Source organism: Mustelus asterias, unplaced genomic scaffold (genome assembly GCF_964213995.1).
Source record: "Mustelus asterias unplaced genomic scaffold, sMusAst1.hap1.1 HAP1_SCAFFOLD_623, whole genome shotgun sequence".
NCBI lineage: Eukaryota > Metazoa > Chordata > Chondrichthyes > Carcharhiniformes > Triakidae > Mustelus > Mustelus asterias.
In genome coordinates this window covers 1,898-22,303 of record NW_027590572.1, presented here as the reverse complement: position 1 = coordinate 22,303, position 20,406 = coordinate 1,898, and the positions used below count along the sequence as shown (strand labels likewise).

General features: G+C 46.2%; 1 protein-coding gene across 1 annotated transcript in view; it reads right to left on the bottom strand.

Moving 5' to 3' along the window:
- The window catches only part of LOC144487156 (pancreatic secretory granule membrane major glycoprotein GP2-like), a gene marked incomplete at its 5' end in the record, with an annotated part of 30,311 nt that extends 26,550 nt beyond the window's left edge, over positions 1–3,761 (bottom strand). Inside the window, one exon of the mRNA XM_078205217.1 lies at positions 3,617–3,761. Coding sequence (XP_078061343.1) covers positions 3,617–3,761 — 145 coding nt within the window. The remainder of the gene's footprint in view (positions 1–3,616) is intronic.
- Positions 3,762–20,406: the final 16,645 nt, after the last annotated feature.

The window sequence follows — 20,406 nt, the reverse complement described above, 5'->3', positions numbered from 1 at the left end:
TAAAACAATTGTTAGAGCACAAATAGAGTACAGTGTACAGTTCTGGTCACCACATCACCAAAAGAGTCTGGTAGAGACAATTGATGAGGATGGCCGGCACGGTGGCACAGTGGTTAGCACTGCTGCCTCACAGTGGCAGGGACCCGGGTTCGATTCCCGGCTTGGGTCACTGTCTGTGTGGAGTTTGCACATTCTCCCCATGTCTGCGTGGGTTTCCTCCGGGTGCTCCAGTTTCCTCCAGGGGCAATAGCCAATATAAGTGCATGGGGTTGTGGGGATGTGGCCTAGTGTGACTGTGGTTGGTGCAGACTCGATGGGCCAAATGGCCTTCTTCCACACTGTGGGATTCTATGAGATGTTGGAACATTTTATTCAGGAGGGGAGATTTCATTCTGACATATAACATCAGGAGGTATCTGGATTGAGTGGATTAGGAAGAATCGGTTTTCATTTGCAGAGAGGTCAATGTCCAGGGAGCAAAGATTGAGAATAATTGTGGGAACATTGAGTGGGGGGCGCTGAGGAGGAGTATTTCCACACACCGAGTGGTGTGAACCTCACAGAGCTAGAAGGTGGCACTCTGCTTTTTCAACCAGTATGGATACAATGGATCGAATGGCCTCGTACTGCACCCTGAATTTTAACATGTTTAAACATATTGCCACCCATCCCAGCAAGTCACTTTCCTCTCAGTCACAGAATCGAAAAATGAAACAGTGCAGAAGAGGCCCTTCAGCCCGTCAAGTCTGCATTGATACGTGAGAATCCCCTGACCTTCATACCTAATTCTGGTTACCACCTCTTGGCCCGTAGCCTTGAATGTTATGGCATACCAAGTGCTCATCCAGGTACTTTTGAAAGGATGTGAGGCAACCTGACTCTACCACCCACCAAGGCAGCACATTCCACACCATCACCACCCTCTGGGTAAAATCATTTTCCCTCACATCCATCCTAAGTTTCCTGCCTCTCACCTTGAACTTGGGCCCGTGTGACTGACCCTTCAACTAAGGGGAACAGCTTCTCCCTATTCACTCTGTTCATGTCTCTCAGAATCTTGTACACTTCGATCAGCTCGCCCCTCAGCCTTCTCTGCTCCAGTGAGAACAACCCAAGCCTCTCCAACCTCTCTTCATAACTTAACAGTTCTATCCCAGGCAGCATCCTAGTGGATGGATAATGTGGTGACGAGAACTGCACACAGGACTCTAGCTGTGGCCTCACCAAAGTCCGATACAACTCCAACATAACCTCCCTGCTTTTGTAATCTCTGCCTCCAATAATAAAGGCAAGTGTTTCATATGACTTTTTCACCACCCTACTAATTGTGCTTCTTCCTTCGGTGATCTATGTACAAACATGCCAAGGTCCCTTTTTTCCTCAGAGAGTTCTTAGTGTCATGCCATTCATTGAATACTTCCTTGTCAAATTACTCCTTCCAAACTCATACTTTTCAGGGTTAAATTCCATCTGCCCCTGATCTGCCCATTTGACTATCCCATCTATATCTTCCTGGACCCAACACATTCATATATATAATTAACACCCGACCAATCTTTGTGTCATCTGAAAACTTACTCATCCAGCCCCTCAACATAGTCATTGGTGCCATTAATATAAATGACAAATAATATCAGACCCAGCACAGATCTCTGTGGTACGTGACTAGACGCTGGCTTCCAGTCACAAAAGTAACCTTCTGTCATCACCCTCTGTCTACAACAACTAAGCCAATTTTTAATCCTCATTAAGTTACTCTGTATCCCATGTTCATTTGCCTTCTTTATAAGACTCCTATGTGAGACCTTTTCAAAGGCTTTCACACTTGGAATACTGTGTACAGTTCTGGTCACTCTGTTAGAAAAATATAATATTAAATTATATGGAGAGCGTACAGTGTACAGAAAAGAGTTACCAGGATGTTGCCTAGTATGGAGCATATTAGCTATGAGGAGAGGTTGGAGAAACTTGGTTTGTACTCACTGGAACGATAGAGGTTGAGGGGCGACCTGATAGAAGTCTACAAGGTTATGAGGGTCATGGATAGAGTAGATAGTCAGAAGCTTTTTCCCAGGGTGGAAGAGTCATTTACTTGGGGAGTATAGGTTTAAGGTGCGAGGGGCAAAGTTTAAAGGAGATGTATGAGGCATGTTTTTAACACAGAGGGTGGTGCGTGCCTGGAACTCGCTGCCGGGGCAGGTAGTGGAAGCAGATATGGTCGTGACTTTTAAGGGGCGTCTTGACAAATACATGAATAGGATGGGAATGGAGGGATAAGAAGGGTAGGGGGTTTTAGTTCAGCATGGTTGGTGCAGGTTTGGAGGGCCGAAGGGCTTGTTCCTGTGCTGTAATTCTCTGGAGTGTTGGAGGCTTAGGGGTGATCTTATAGAAGTCAATAAAATAATGAGGGGCATAGATCAGCTTGAACGTCAATATTTTTTCCCAAAGGTAGGGGAGTCTAAAACTAGAGGGCATAGGTTTAAGGGAGAGGGTAGAGATACAGAAGTGTCCAGAGGGGCAATTCTTTCACACAGAGGGTGGTCAGTATCTAGAACAAGCTGCCAGATGCGGTAGTAGTAGAGGCGGGTACAATTTTGTCTTTTAAAAAGCGTTTAGACAGTTACATGTATAAGATGGGTCTATAGGGATATGGGCCAAACGTGGGAAAGTGGGACTAGCTTAGGGGTTACAAAAATTTGGGCGGCACGGTAGCACAGTGGTTAGCACTGCTGCTTCACAGCTCCAGGGTCCCAGGTTCGATTCCCGGCTCGGGTCACTGTCTGTGTGGAGTTTGCACATTCTCCTCGTGTCTGCGTGGGTTTCCTCTGGGTGCTCCGGTTTCCTCCCACAGTCCAAAGATGTGCGGGTTAGGTTGATTGGCCAGGTTCAAAATTGCCCCTTAGAGTCCTGAGATGCGTAGGTTAGAGGGATTAGCAAGTAAATATGTGGGGATAGGGCCTGGGTGGGATTGTGGTCGGTGCAGACTCGATGGGCCGAATGGCCTCCTTCTGCACTGTAGGGTTTCTATGATTTCTATGATTTCTATAAAAAGGGCAGCATGGTTAAGTTGGGCCAAAGGGCCTGTTTCCATGCTGTAAACTTCTATGACTCTGACTCCACAAAACTGGTCACCTCCTAAAAAAAATCAATGAAATTTGTTAGGCATGACCTCCCTCCGATAAAGCCATGCTGACCTAACCTCTCCAAGTGGAAATAGATGCTGTCCTTCAGAATTTCCTCCAATGGATTACCTACCACTGATGTGAAACTCACTGGTCTGTCGTTTATGATGTCTTATGTCTACAACCCTTCTGAAACAGCAGAACCACATTATCTGTCGTCTGAGCCCCTGCAATCTACTTCCTCGCCTTCCACAGCAGCTTGGGACACAATTCATCTGGAGCTGGAGATTTGTCCGATTTGGAGCCTGCAAACAGCTCCAATACCTTGTTCTTTCCTGTGTCACACCTCAGTGTCTCTCTCCCAATATTCCCCATGCTTCACTCTGTAGAATGCGCATCTTCCCTTTCCCAGTATTCCCTTTGCTCTGAATGATGATCCCAGTCTCTTTGCTGTTTCATTGACGGGTTTAACAGAGATTTCCCCTGGATCTTACCTTTTGAATCTGTACCATCCAAGAACAAGACTCTGATCACATTGAACCGAATCAGAACACAGATTCCCCACACAGTTTGTGCTCCTCCATGGCTGGTTCAGAACTCTGTGTTTTACACACGGGTCGAAGGATTTGGAGACTGCAGCTAAATAACAGCAAGATGTTTATTGTTAACAAAAAATTTCGGAAATGTTACACACTGGCTCGTCTCCATGGAGACATTTAAAATCCTCCATTTCAGCCATTTCTCTGATATCAAATCCTTGAAATGTCAGCTGGAAACTTTGCTCCTTTTTGAAACCAGTTTTCACTGCAATTCCCAGCTCAGTGAAACATCAGACTTTGTATTTTAAAATATTTATTCTTTCAGCCTGGAAATCGCCACTGAATTTCACATCCAGGTTGAAAACGTTTCCAGGGAGTGACCTGGAGCAGAGTCAACACTGTCGTCACTGTGTGTAATAAGATGATGCTCAGTTACATCTGGTGATGATCAGATCCAGCTGGTGACAATGTTCTCTACTTGTGACATGGTTTGTTCTGAAAGAACGTGTTAATTGTACAAAGCAGCAAAACTGAAGTAGTCTCTGCCTATTCTCATTTCTCTCTCCTTGATCATAACATCTGAGGCAGGAGGACCTCATGTTTGAGTTAAAGGGTGAATGTCAAGAACACGTTCTGAACTATTTGTGGGAGAATCTATTATTGAGTTCCTTGTATTGGAGCCTACACCTTGCTCACATATTCTCTCTGAACCCTTCCCCTGCCAGATGAAGGTGTAATCCTAGGAATCATAGAAACCCTGCAGAGCAGAAGGAGGCCTTTCGGCCCATCGAGTCTGCACCCACTGCAATCCCACCCAGAATCTATCCTCACAACTCCACACATTTACCCCGCCAATCCCTTGAACCTACACATCCAGAGACACTGCAGGACAATTTAGCATGGCCAATCAACCTAACCCGGACATATTTGGACTGTGGGAGGAAACCGGAGCATCTGGAGGAAACCCAAGCAGACACAGGGAGAATGTGCAAGCTTCAAACAGACATTCACCCAAGCCGGGAATCGAACCCAGGTCCCTGGAGCTGTGAGGCAGCAGTGCTAACCATTGTGCCACCGTTCCGCCCATGTTTTCCTTTCCATGATCCACTCTGGCTGAGCCGGGTCTCTCCTAGGGAAGATACCTCAATGTTCAGCCTATCAATTTCCATGTCCATCATGTTTGCATTATGGGCAATGATTAGCAAGCTACAAATTGTCTATCAGTCCTGTGATCCTGACGTTTGCATTGCCTATCGAAGAGTTGGCATTTTTTTTTTCAATTGTTTTTTTTTCCTGGCGCAATGGAATTCCATCCATTTGTTGAGCAGAGACTAAGCTCTAAGTGCCCATTGAAACAGGTAGACTGTGCCTTGCTAGTCAGTGACTGCCTAACCTGAGGTAGGTGCTGGTTGACCATTGGGGCACGATGGTCTCTCCCACAACCAGAGACAGCCCATAGCACTGTATCATAGAAATCATAGAAACCCTACAGTGCAGAAGGAGGCCATTCGGCCCATCGAGTCTGCACCGACCACAATCCCACCCAGGCCCTACCCCCACATATTTTACCCGCTAATCCCTCTAACCTACGCATCTTAGGATTCTAAGGGGCAATTTTTTTTAACCTGGCCAATCAACCTAACCCGCACATCTTTGGACTGTGGGAGGAAACCGGAGCACCCGGAGGAAACCCACGCAGACACGAGGAGAATGTGCAAACTCCACACAGACAGTGACCTGAGCCGGGAAATAAAACAAGTGGAGCCTTGGAGACCATGTCGAACTTCAAGAAAAGTTTTTATTCCACATGCATGAGGGAGAGATGAATTCGGGCCTGAAATCCCAGGCGGCTGCGAGTTCCCTCTGCTCATTGTAGATTCATACAGGCTATTATACTTTTCCGAGTTGCAAATTTTTATATTATCGTACTAATTCCTCAAGTTGGATACATGTATTTGTCAAGACGCCCCTTAAAAGTCACTATCGTATCTGCTTCCACTGCCTCCCCTGGCAGTGACTTCCAGGCACCCACCACCCTCTGTGTAAACAACTTGCTTCATACATCTCCTTTAAACCTTGCCCCTCGCAGCTTAAACCTATACCCCCAAGTAAATGACTCTTTCACCCTGGGAAAAAGCTTCTGACTATCTACTCTGTCCATGCCCCTCATAATTTTGTAGACCTCTATCAGTTTGCCCCTCAACCTCCATCGTTCCAGTGAGAACAAACCAAGTTTCTCCAACCTCTCCTCATAGCTAATGTCCTCCATACCAGGGCAACATCCTGGTAACAGAAAAGTACATTGTACGCTCTCCATATAATTTAATCTCATCATGCAAATACATTGTTCAGTTCATCCCTGCTAATCATCTCTCTGGACACTTCCTGTTTACCCGATTATAATGTCAAAGTGTTGTGTTTGCCCAACCGATCTACAATGATGTGTTAATTGCTCCCCCACTCTGCTCGGTGATCGTGTTTACCAGAAGACTATGATCTCCCTAGACAGTATGGAGCCTGGCTGTCTCAATGCCGGTTCTCCCACTGTCGTGATAACTCAGAAAGATCTTCTGCGCATTACAATTGTAAGGAGTAGGTAACATATATTAATCATTATCTGTCAGCGGAGCAGACCTCCAGCTGTCTGTGTTAACCCTTTTCTTCCCTCTGGTGAGGCCTGGCTCTCTGGGCTTGCTCTATGTACCCTGCATGTATTACACTGAAACTAAATAAAATATGAACGGACACATAAATTAAAATATAAAAGAAACGATCCCTGATATTGCCCTGCAACAAGAACCCATTCACTCTGCCAATCGAGTTGGCCTTATCACTCATCGCCGCTGTCCCAATGTTATGTCCGCCTTCTGCAGCAAAACTGGAAAGCCCACAAGACTGGGCAACATTTTTGAAAAGCCTGGGCTGCCTGAATATCCTGGTTATGCCCAACGGAATGCCATGAACTGTGTGTGGCATTAGCTTGCTTGCAGCCATTGCTGGAAGGATGATACATTCAGATATCTGTCTGCCACTGAGTTTTGTTGATGTGGAGATGCCGGCGTTGGACTGGGGTAAACACAGTAACCCTGTTTGAGAGCAGATTTCCACTCCATCTGATGAAACAGCAGCGCTCCGAAAGCTGGTGGCTTTTGCTACCAAATAAACCTGTTGGACTTTAACCTGGTGTTGTTAAAACTGTTACTGAGTTTTGTTGGCACGGTTTTACTCCCTTAGCCTACAACTCTCCCACAGTATGCTCAAGGCAGTGGAGCTAACCACCCAAAGCTGGGAGGTTGGCTCATGAGTATCAGGATGTGTCCATATGCCGGTGACCTCGTGTCCTGGGGCCTGAGGCTCCTTCGGGTTCCTCTGAAGATTTAACCTGGGGCTGTTTCCATATGTCACCATGAGGAGACACAGCTGAGGATCTGCCAATGAAGAGGCTGTGTACTGACGCAGAGAGATTTATACATTTGACTCCCGCTCTTTCACATTGCTACTAGCCAATGGTCTGGGCTGAGAATGAGAATCAAAGTAGCACACAAAAATGGGAAACATCTCCACGCTATTCAGCCACACACTAGACACATGAATCAGCTGTGCACACACTGACACTAATCCCCTTGCATTATCCATTCCTATTCAGACTCTGACTCCTCTTTTCCCATCCTACCTTTCTTTTCCAGATGTATTCTGGAATATTTATATCCTGACCTTGGCCACGATGGAACCATGGGGCAGAATTGGATGTTGCCCCGTTGGTGGCTTTCCAGGAGATGAGTGACTGCCTGTAGAATTCCGCAAATGTCCTTCCCACTGGGCTGTCGTCCACCCCATCTCTCCTCAATTTTACAGTGGGATAAGCAAAGTCGAGGCCATTCCACCCACCCTCACTCCTATTCAGTTCCCTAAGTGGCCAATCAATGATTACTTAAGGACCATTTCCCAGCCAGTGGCAATGTTCAGGCTGGTGGGTGGAGTTCAAGGTCATGCATGGGGGGAAGAGGGAAGTGGGGAGGGGGTGAGACAGCTTGTTCAGCCCTCGGGTGAGAAAAGTGGGGGACCTTATTTCAACATCAGGTGACACCCTCACAGGGTCCGTCCCCAGTTGGTGTTCTCTCCACCAGCTTCTCCTCCAACATCATAGAATCCCTACAGTGCAGAAGGAGGCCATTCGGTCCATCATGCCTGCATTGACAACCATCCCACCCAGGCCCGAACCCCATAACCCCATGTATTTACCCTGCTAGTCTCCGTGACACTAAGGGGCAATTTAGCATGGCCAATCCATCTAATTCGCACATTTTTGGACCATGGGAAGAAGATGGATCACTGGGGAGAATGTACAAACTCCACACATACAGTGACCCGAGGCTGGAATTGAACCCGGGTCCCTGGCGCTGTGAGGCAGCAGTGCTAACCACTCTGCCACCATGCAACATCCCCACCACCTGTGCCCACCCCTCAGGTTTCAGTTCTTCTTCCAGCCCTGAGACACATTACCTACTCCTGGACTCCCAGGATTCAGTGTGGGGTCAACTTAGAATTCCAGCTCTGTGCCCCACAGCTTCAGGTGCTGCTGGGATTAGAGAGCTGCCGACCAATGAAATGAGCGCTCAGCCCTCTGAGGGGGGCGGATGCCCCATCTCAAGCCAATGAACTCTCCCTGTGGAGATCAGAGCCATTTCTCTCAATTGGTGCCATTATTATTTTCTTATTGTGAATCTTTTGAACAATCGACATTGAGGTTTCTAATGATCTTTTCATTATTATTCACGGAGACAGTTTTAGTTTTGAACTCTCAGCGGGTAACTTTATGGCTTCGCTTAATCTGAGACTGGAAAATCCTGCCCGACGTCAACGGACATTTCCATTGTCCTCTTCGATTCCATGGCAGGTGGGGTGGTAAAATTCCGGTGCCCAACTCTGCCCCTCCCACTCTGCCCTTCAATTCTGCCTCTTGAACTCTGGCCCTTGAACCCAGCCTCTCCCACTCTGCCTCTCCCACTCTGCCCCTCACACTCTGCCCCTCACACTCTGCCCCTCACACTCTGCCCCTCACACTCTGCCCCTCACACTTGGCCCCTCACACTCTGCCCTCACACTCTGCTCCTCACACTCTGCCCCTCCCACTCTGCCACTTGAACCCAGCCCCGCCCACTCTGCCCCTCCCACTCTGCCACTTGAACCCAGCCCCTCCCACTTTACCCCGCCTTTACTCAAATCTCTACATCCTGCATTTTCCCTTCCTCCACTCCCTCACCTTCCTCCAATCTCTCGCTTCCCTCCAATCCCTCACCTTTCTCCACCCATAGAATCGTAGAATCATAGAATCCCTACAGTGCAGAAGGAGGCCATTTGACCCACCTAGTCTGCACTGACCACAATCCCACCCAGGCCCTATTCCCATAACCCCACATATTTACCCTGTTAATCCCCTGACACTAGGGGTCAACTTAGCATGGCCAATCCAGTGAACCCGCGCATCTGTGGGAGGAAAATGAAGAAAACCCACACAAAAGCGGGGAGAAGGTGCAGACTCTGCACAGTGACACGAGGCCGGAATTGAACCTGGGACCCTGGCACTGTAAAGCAGCAGTGCTAACCACTATGCTATTGTGCTGCCCCACTCACCTCCCTCCATCCCCATGCCCTCCTCCACCCACTCACCTCCCTCCACCCCCTCGCCTCACTCTACTCACTTGCCTCCTTCCAATCCAATGATTGAGGGTGATTTAGTGGTTTGGATCAGGAATTGGCTTGCTGTAAGAAAACAGAGGGTGGTGGTTGATGGGAAATATTCATCCTGGAGTTCAGTTACTAGTGGTGTACCGCAAGGATCTGTTTTGGGCCACTGCTGTTTGTCATTTTTATTAATGACCTGGATGAGGGCGTGGAAGGATGGATTAGCAAATTTGCGGATGACACTAAAGTCGGTGGAGTTGTGGACAGTGCAGAGGGAAGTGGCAGGTTACAGAGGGACATAGGTAAGCTGCAGAGCTGGGCTGAGAGGTGGCAAATGGAGTTTAATGCGGAAAAGTGTGAAGTGATTCACTTTGGAAGGAGTAACAGGAATACAGAGTACTGGGCTAATGGTAAGATACTTGGTGGTGTGGATGAACAGAGAGATCTCGGTGTCCATGTGCATAGATCCCTGAAAGTTGGCACCCAGGTTGTTAAGAAGGCATACGGAGTGTTAGCTTTTATTGGTAGAGGGATTGAGTTTCGGAGCCAGGAGGTCATGCTGCAACTGTACAAAACTCTGGTGCGGCCGCATTTGGAGCATTGTGTACAGTTCTGGTCGCCGTATTATAGGAAAGATGTGGAAGTGTTGGAAAGGGTGCAGAGGAGATTTACCAGGATGTTGCCTGGTATGGTGGGAAAATCGTATGAGGAAAGGCTGAGGGGCTTGAGGTTGTTTTCGTTAGAGAGAAGAAGGTTAAGAGGTGACTTAATAGAGGCATACAAGATGATCAGAGGATTAGATAGGGTGGAAATTGAGAGCCTTTTTCCTCGGATGGTGATGGCTAACACGAGGGGACATAGCTTTAAATTGAGGGGTGAGAGATATAGGACAGATATTCGAGGTAGGTTCTTTACTCAGAGAGTAGTAAGGGCGTGGAATGCCCTGCCTGCAGCAGTAGTGGACTCATCAACATTAAGAGCATTCAAATGGTTATTGGATAAACATATGGATGATATTGGAATAGTGTAGATTAGAGGGGCTTTAGATTGGTTCCACTGGTCGGCGCAACATCGAGGGCCGAAGGGCCTGTACTGCGCTGTAATGTTCTATGTTCTATGTTCTAATCCATCGTCTCCCTCCAATCTCTCACCTCCCTCCACTGCCTCACCCAGTGTCTTGTTTTTTTAAAGACTAATGCATCAGTTGTAGGTTTTGGCAGGACTGTAGCCCCCAGCCATGCTAAAGGTGCAGCTCCCTACCCCTGGGCACTTGATGCCCACACCACCCTGAGGCACAAATCTGTCACACTCTGTGCCAGATTGGCATGTTGTTCAGGTAACAATCAACAGATAACAACCTTTCTAGCGTTTCAGAGCACAAATGCCTCCATACAGAACCAATCTCCAAGTATCCTTGGTTCCCAAAAAAACCACAATAACTGGATCCTCCCCCTCCCACTCCAGATTCCTCTCTGGCCATGGGGAGAAACATAAAAGTATAGTGTAGGAATAGAGATGTTTTACTGCAATTGTATAGGACATTGGTGAGGCCACACCTGGAATATTGTGCGTAATTTTGGTCTCCTTATCTGAGGAAGGATGTCCTGGCTATAGAGGGAACTCAGGGTTCTCTTGATGCTAACTTGCAGGTTGAGTTTGTAGTTAGGAAGGCAAATGCAATGTTAACATTCATTTTAAGAGGACGAGAACACAAAAGCAGGGGCTTGAAGTTTTATAAGGCTCCGGTCAGACCACATTTGGAATTATGTGAGCAATTTTGAGACCCGCACCTAAGGAAGGATGTGCTGGCCTTGGAGAGAATCCAGGGTAGTTTCACGAGAATGATCCCAGGAATGAAAAGCTTGATGCTTGAGAACTCTGGAACTGTACTCGATGGAGTTCAGAAGGATGAGGGGGGATCTCATTAAAACTTACAGGATACTGAAAGGCCTGGATAGAATGGACGTGGGGAAGATGTTTCCACTAGTAGGAGATACTAGGATCCAAGGGCACAGCTTCAGAGTAAAGGAACAACCCTTTAGAACCGAGATGAGGAGGAATTTCTTCAGCCAGACGGTGGTGAATGTGTGGAATTCTTTGCCACAGAAGGCTATGGAGGCCAGTTCATTGAGTGTATTGAAGGCTGAGATACATAGGTCCTTGATTGGTAAGGGGATCAAAAGTTACAGGCAAAAGGCGGGAGAATGAGATTGAGAAAGATATCAGCTATGATTGAATGGCGGAACAGGCTCGATGGGCTCAATGGCCTCATTCTGCTCCTATAATTTATGGAATGCAGCGAAGGTTTACCAGGATGATTCCTGGGATGGCAGGTCTGTCATATGAGGAGAGACAAAGCCTGTTAGGATTCTATGCACTGGTGTTTAGAAGAGTGAGGGGATCCCATAGAAACTTATAAAACTCTAACAGGGTCAGACAGGGTAGATTCAGAAAGAATGTTCCTGATGGTGGGGGAGTCCAGAACTAGGGGTCATAATTTTAGGATAAGGGGGAAACCTTTTAGAACTGAGTTGAGGAGAAATTTCTTCACCCAGAGGGTGGTGAATGTATGGAATTCACTCCCACAGAATGTAGTTGAGGCCAAACCGTTGTCTGATTTGAAGAAGAAACTAGATATAGCTCTTGGGGCTAAAGAGATCAAGGGATGTGGGGGGAAGAAGGGGATCAGGATATTGAATTTGATGATCAGTGTAGAATGATATAAAATAAAGGGCGATTGCCAGGCAGTGTGAGGGTTTTTGTTTAATCAACTTAGATGTAGATTCACTTTAAATCAATGGGGAGCAAGTTTGTTCGTAATTGTAATTACTAACAAGTCTCCTGGCCCTGCTGGAATGCATCCCAGTGTATTAAAAGAGATGGCAAGGAAATACCAAATGCACGAGTGGTAATTTACCAAAATTTGCTGGACTCTGGAGTGGTCCCCACAGATTTTAAAACAGCAAATGTGGCGCCACTGTTTAAAAAAGGAGGTTGACAAAAGGCGGGTAACTATAGGCCAGTTAGCTTAACTTCTGTAGCAGGGAAAATGCTTGAATCTTTCATCAAGGAAGAAATAGCGAGACATCTGGATATAAATTGTCCCATTGGTAAGACGTAGCATGGGTTCATGAAGGGAAGGTCATGTTTGACTAATTTGGTGGAATTCCTTGAGAACATTACATGTGCAGTGGACAATGGGGAACTTGCGGATGTGGTGTATCTGAATTTCCAGAAGGCATTTGACAAGGTGCCGTACCAAAGACTGCTGCACAAGATAAAGGTGCACGGTGTTACGTGTAATGTATTAGCATGGATAGAGAATTGGTTAACTAACAGAAAGCAAAGAGTGAGGCTCAATGAGTGTTTTTCTGGTTGGCGATCAGTGACTAGTGGTGTGCCTCAGGGATCAGTGTTGGGACCGCAATTGTTTACGACTTACATAGATGATTTGGAATTGGGGACCAAGTGTGGTCTGTCAAAATTCGCAGATGACACTAAGATGAGTGGCAGAGCAAAGTGTGCAGAGGGCGCTGAAAGTCTGCAAAGGGATAGAGATAGTCTAAGTGAGTGGGCGAGGGTCTGGCAGATGGAGTACAATGTTGGTAAATGTGAGGTCATCCATTTTGGTAGGAATAACAGCAAAATGAACTATTATTTAAATGATAACAAATTGCAGCATGCTGCTGTGCAGAGGGACCTGGGTGTCCTTGTGCAAAAATCACAAGGAGTTGGTTTGCAGGTGCAGCAGCTAACTAAGAAGGCAAATGGAACTTTGTCCTTCATTGCACAGATCCTTGAAAGTGACGTCACACAGGTGGAGAAGGTGGTGAAGAAGGCATATGGCATGCTTGCCTTTATAGGACGGGGCATAGAGTATAAAAGTTGGGGTCTGATGTTGCAGATGTATAGAACGTTGGTTTGGCCGCATCTGGAATACTGCGTCCAGTTCTGGTCGCCACACTACCAGAAGGACGTGGAGGCTTTGGAGAGAGTACAGAGGAGGTTTACCAGGATGTTGCCTGGTATGGAGGGGCTTAGTTACGAGGAGAGATTGGGTAAACTGGGGTTGTTCTCCCTGGAAAGACGGAGGATGAGGGGAGACTTAATAGAGGTGTATAAAATTATGAAAGGCATAGATAGGGTGAACGGTGGGAAGCTTTTCCCCAGGTCGGTGGTGACGTTCACGAGGGGTCATAGGTTCAAGGTGAAGGGGGGGAGGTTTAACACAGATATCAGACAGACATATTTTACACAGAGGGTGGTGGGGGCCTGGAATGCGCTGCCAGGCAAGGTGGTGGAGGCGGACACACTGGGAACGTTTAAGACTTATCTAGACAGCCATATGAACGGAGTGGGGATGGAGGGATACAAAAGAATGGTCTAGTTTGGACCAGGGAGCGGCGCGGGCTTGGAGGGCCGAAGGGCCTGTTCCTGTGCTGTATTGTTCTTTGTTCTTTGTTCTTTGTTCTTGCTCGAGGGATGGAGTTTAAAAACAGTGAGGTTATGTTGCAGCTGTATAACACAGAACATAGAAAAGATACAGCACAAACAGGCCCTTCGGCCCACAAGTTGCGCCGAACATGTCCCTACCTACTAGGCTTACCTATAACCCTCTATGTTACGAACGTCCATGAACCTATCCAAACGTCTCTTAAAAAACCCCATCGAATTCGCCTCCACCACCACTACCGGCAGCCGATTCCACGCACCCACCACCCTCTGAGTGAAAAACTTACCCCTAACATCTCCTTTGTACCTATTCACCAGCACCTTAAACCTGTGATCTCTTGTGGCAACCATATCAGCCCTGGGTAAAGGCCTCTGAGAATCCACTCTATCAATACCTCTCAACATCTTATACACCTCTATCAAGTCACCTGTCATCCTTCGCTTCTCCAAGGAGAAAAGATCTAGCTCTCTCAACCTATCCTCATAAGGCATGCCACCTAATCCAGGCAATATCCTTGTAAATCTCCTCTGCACCCTTCCTATTGCTTCCACATCCTTTCTGTGATGAGGCGACCAGAACTGGGCACAGTACTCCAGGTGGGGTCTGACCAGGGTCCTATACAGCTGCAGCATTATCTCCCGATTTCTAAACACAATTCCTCTATTGATGAAGACCAGTATTCCATACGCCTTCTTAACCACAGCCTCTACCTGCGACGCTGCTTTGAGCGTCCTATGAACCCGGACCCCAAGATCCTTCTGATCTTCCACACTGCCAAGTGTCTTACCCTTAATATTATATTCTTTCACCCTATTCGACCTGCCAAAATGAACCACCACACACTTATCTGGGTTGAAGTCCATCTGCCACTTCTCCGCTCAGTCTTGCATCTTATCTATGTCTCGTTGCAACTGCTGACATCCCTCTACACTATTCACAACCCCACCAACCTTCGTGTCATCAGCAAACTTGCCAACCCATCCTTCCACTTCCTCATCCAGGTCACTTATAAAAATCACAAAGAGCAAGGGTCCCAGAACAGATCCCTGGTGCACTCCACTGGTGACTGACCTCCATGCTGAAAAAGACCCATCTACAACCACTCTTTGCCTTCTGTGGGCAAGACAGTTCTGAATCCACAAGGCAATGTCCCCTTGTATCCCATGCCCATTCACTTTCTGCATAAGCCTTGCATGGGGCACCTTATCAAACGTCTTGCTGAAATCCATATAAACTACATCTACTGCTCTTCCCTCATCTATGTGTCTAGTTACATCTTTAAAAAATTCAATTAGGCTCGTAAGGCATGATCTGCCTCGGACAAAGCCATGCTGGCTATTTCTGATCACACTATTCCTCTCCAGATGTTCATAAATCTTTCCCATCTTATCTTCTTGCTCCTAACATACTTGTAGAATGCCTTGGGGTTTTCCTTTATCCTGTCTGCCAAGGCCTTCTCATGACCCCTTCTTGCTCTTCTAATTTCCCTCTTAAGTTCCTTCCTACTAGTCGTATACTCATCTAGATTTCTAACAGTACCTAGTTCCCTGAACCTTTTGTAGGTTTTTCTAAGGTGCTGGTGAGGCCACACCTGGAGTACTGTGTACAGTTTTGGTCTCCTTACTTGAGAAAGGCTATACTAGCACTGGAGGGGATGCAGAGGAGATTCACTAGGTTGATTCCGGAGTTGAGAGGGTTGGCTTATGAAGAGAGACTGAGTACAAAGAACAAAGAAAATTACAGCACAGGAAGGCCCTTCGGCCCTCCAAGCCTTCACCGACCATGCTGCCTGACTGAACTAAAACCCTTCCGGGGACCATATCCCTCTAAACCCATCTATTCATGTACTTGTCAAGACGCCCCTTAAAAGTCACTGCCGTATCCGCTTCCACTACCTCCCCGGCAATGAGTTCTAGGCACCCACTACTCCCTGTGTAAAAGATCTGCCTTGTACATCTCCTTTAAACCTTGCCCCTCACACCTTAAACCTATGCCCCCTAGTAATTGACTCTTCCACCCTGGGGAAAAGGGAGTAGATGAGTGACAAAGATGATTGATGAGGGTAGGGCAATGGATGTTGTCTACATGGACTTCAGGAAGGCCTTTGACAAAGTCCCTCATGGCAGACTGGTGCAGAAGGTGAAATCGCATGGGATCAGAGGTGAGCTGGCAAGATGGATACAAAACTGGCTTGGTCAAAGAAGACAGAGGGTAGAAGTGGAAAGGGTGCATTTCTGAATGGAGGGCTGTGACAAGTGTCGTTGCTCAGGGATCAGTACTGAGACCTTTGCTGTTTGTAATATATACAAATGATTTGGAGGAAAATGTAACTGGTTTGATTCGTAAGTTTGTGGACGACACAAGGATTGGTGGATTTGCGAATAGCGATGAGGACCATCAGAGGATACAACAGGATATAGATCGGTTGGAGACTTGAGCGGAGAGATGGCAGATGGAGTTTAATCCGGACAAATGTGAGGCAATGCATTTTGGAAGGCCTAATACAGATAGGAAATATATAGTAAATGGCAGAACCCTTAAGAGTATTGATAGGCAAAGAGATCTGGATGTACAGGTACACAGGTCACTGACAGTGGCAATGCAGGTGGAGAAGTTAGTCAAGAAGGCATACGGCATGCTTGCCTTCATTGGCCAGGGCATTGAGTTTAAAAATTGGCAAGTCATGTTGCAGCTTTATAGAACCTTAGTTAGGCCGCACTTAGAATATAGTGTTCAATTCTGGTCGCCACACTACCAGAAGGATGTGGAGGCTTTGGAGAGGGTGCAGAAAAGATATACCAGGATGTTGTCTGGTATGGAGGGCATTAGCTATGAGGAGAGGTTGGAGAAACTTGGTTTGTTCTCAATGGAACGACGGAGGTTGAGGGGTGACTGATAGAAGTCTACAAGATTATGAGAGGCTTGGACAGAGTGGATAGTCAGAAGCTTTTTCCCAGGGTGGAAGAGTCAATTACTAGGGAGCACAGATTTAAGGTGCAAAGGACAGGGTTGAAAGGAGATGTACGAGGCATATTTTTTACACAGAGGGTGGTGGGTGCCTGGAACTCATTGCAGGGGGAGGTAGTGGAAGCGGATACAGTAGTGACTTTTAAGGGGCATCTGGACAAATACATGAATAGAATGGAATAGAGAGACAAATACATGAATAGGATGGGAATAGGGGGTAGGGGGTTTTAGTTAAGTCTGGCAGCATGGTTGGTGCAGGCTTGGAGGGCTGAAGGGCCATTTCCTGTGCTGTAATTTTCTTTGTTCTTTGTAGACTGGGGCTATACTCACTGGAATTCAGAAGAATGAGGGGAGACCTTATAGAAACATATAAGATTATGAAGGGAATAGATAAGATAGAAGCAGGGAAGTTGTTTCCACTGGTGGGTGAAACTAGAACTAGGGGCATAGCTTCAAAATAAGGGGGAGCAGATTTAGGACTGAGTTGAGGAGGAACTCCTTCACACAAAGGGTTGTGAATCTGTGGAATTCCCTGCCCAGTGAAGCAGTTGAGGCTACCTCATTGAATGTTTTTAAGGCAAGGATAGGGAAGGATAAGGCAAGGATGTTTTTAAAGCAAGGATGGGCGGCAGGGTAGCACAGTGGTTAGCACTGCTGCTTCACAGGTCCAGGGACCTGAGTTCTATTCCCGGCTTGGGTCACTGTCTGTGTGGAGTTTGCACATTCCCCTTGTGTCTGCGTGGGTTTCCTCCGGGTGCTCCGGGTTCCTCCCACAGTCCAAAGATGTGCGGGTTAGGTTGATTGGCCATGCTAAAAATTGCCCTAAGTGTCCTGGGATGCATAGGCCAGAGGGATTAGTGGGTAAATATGTAGGGATATGGGGGTAGGTCCTGTGTGGGATTATGGTTCGCTGCAGACTCGATGGGCTGAATGGCCTTTTTCTGTACTGTAGGGTTTCTATGATTCTATAAATAATTTTTTGAACAGTAAAGGAATTACAGAAAAACAGTAAAGGTGAGCGGGCGGGTAAGTGGAGCTGAGTCCACAAAAAGATCAGCCATGATCTTATTGAATGGCGGAGGACACTCGAGGGGCCAGATGGCCTACTCCTGCTCCTAGTTCTTATGTTCTTATGTAATTAGGTGTTTTAAATACTTTGTAGTTTTAAAGGTACATGCAATACCTTTAATTAGTCCACACTTATAAATATATCTTCTATACATTTTTAGAAGTTAAACAAAGGTTGTTTAACTTGTGAACAGTTACAGAGTGCCCTATGATACTAAATAGGAGTTAAATACATTCCTTTAAAGCACTCAACTGTTGGAATCACAAGGCCATAAAGGGCACTTAATTGCCTCACCAGACAACTTATCAGAAACAACTGATGCACGAGTGAGTTTTAATGAAGCGGCCTTCACAGTTTCTAATTAAAACAGAGATTCAGTTAACTTCTCTGACAAGGCCATAAAATACTAAGGCCCCTTTTATCAAGTGAAGGATGCCCATGTGAGACTGTTTTAGTGAAGATGCTTTGAGAGGCTGCTATCAAAATAGAGACATGATGTCTGACTAAGTGACTAAAGGATAGTTCACCAAGGCTTAGAGATGATATATTGGGGTATCCCAAGAGGTATCATGGTCACATAGATCAGGGTTGTTCAGTATTTCATTCTATTGGATCAATACATAATGTATGTCATTTGTAACACTTTTGATTGGATTGTGTCCAGCTGATTGTGAGCTGTAGAATTGTATAAACCAGGATGATTTTCTTGGGGGACTGGTTTTTTTGACCCATTGCGTCAAACCCCCTGCCCTTGCTAGCAAGTAAACTAAAGACAATCTGTCGGTTAAGTATCTTGTGTTAATGTGTGTTTGTGTTGAAGTCAAACTCAGAAGTCAAGATTTCGACATCCGCCATGATCAAAAAGAATGGGGGAGCAGGCTCAAAGGGCCGAATGGTCTACTGCTGCTTCTATGTTTCTATACGAAGTCTTGAACCCCAGCCCTGGACAGACTCAGGATTTTGGCTGCAAAGTCCGGTATCTACGCCCCTGACCATACTGTCTCCTATCATGAAGCTTCTTACTCTCCGTTCACTGGAAATGGCATCCTTCACCTTGATGCCAGGGTCATTCTACTTGCCCACCCTGCTTCTCATCCACACAGGTAACAAGCAGCTTGTACCCAATGGACAGAGTCAGGGGCTGAGGCTCCTCCATCACTATGTGCTCATTCCTCGTCCCTTTCTGACCTGCAGCCACATCGTCCTTTTCCTGACCATGGACCCACTGTTAGCTTCTGATTCCTGGAACAGAGTGTCCAGAGAACTCTTCCCCTTCGCAATGTTTGCAACTCAGACTCCAGCTCAGCAACTCTGAGCACAAGTTGCTTTTTCTGGCTGTCCGTGATTCTGATGTTTTCCACACATTCCCACATGTAGTCATGGACAACACATGTCTGTCTCACGTTACTTGTTGATTTGATAAGTCAAATAGCTAACTAACTGGGGAAACAAATGTTGAGTTATAATCTTATGGTTTAAAGATAAAAGAGCTACTGAAATGAAAAGAAAAAGAATAAAAAGCAGCAGTTTGTTCAGAAGGAAGAATTTCCAAAGTTAGCACCTCAGTCAGCTCCCCGGGCAAACTCTCTGACTTAGATGACTGTGTAAACTCTCTTGATCATCCTCAAATTCAAAATTAAAACTTTCCAAACACCCTTTTCTCTCTTACATATCTGATTCCTTTGTCACATCTCTAAGGTGACACATCTGCAGGTTTTTCGGGAAGATAACAAAATAACACAACTACTTATGTGGAGTGAAAGGGTTAATAATCTCACAAGTTTAAAAATCACACAAGCTGTAAGCTGTATCTCAGTCACAGAGGGGAAGCTATGTGAAAAGCACAGGTCTTAATTAAAGCAGACCCAGATAAGAGTCATGAACCATTGAATTGATGTGCAGCTTCAGCTCATGTTTGCCCATTAGAACAAGGAACAATGGAAAAGAAGGTTTATAGACCATTGGCCAGAGATATAGCTATCATTTCTTGATGATATAACATGCACAAGTTTTAATTGGACACTACACTCTTACGTATGCATGATGTAACCTTAATCAATAACTGCAAGTGGATAGAGATAGCTCCTGTACTTTTATTGGTATTTGCTCATTATTTGTCATTGAATTTGAAACTATAATTGCTTGTGTATTTCTGAATTCTGCACCCTGACTGGTCTGAGAGACTTATTCAGAGTCCTAAAGCACTGGAGTTTCTCAATAGATCATCTTGAAACCACTCCGTGACTTTGTCTGGCTACCTAAGGGGAAATGATAGTTTTAAATATCACAAGAAAAACATAACAGATTGGCAATGGAATGGGGCTTGCTCTGGCCAGAAAAAACTGTGACAACATCTTGGTCCGGTGAGTATGTTCTATATTAACAGCTGGATGCTGTTGTTAACCAATTGTAGTCAATATAAAGAGTGAAATCTGAAGCCAAAGTAAACTGGACCAGACAAAGGGAGTGAAATGGTGAAAGAAAAGGGGGACACCCTAGGGATTTTGTCAAAAGAACCGTGAGGGCGGAATGGTTAACAAGACCATGGGCCACGGCAAAATCCAAGAAGGT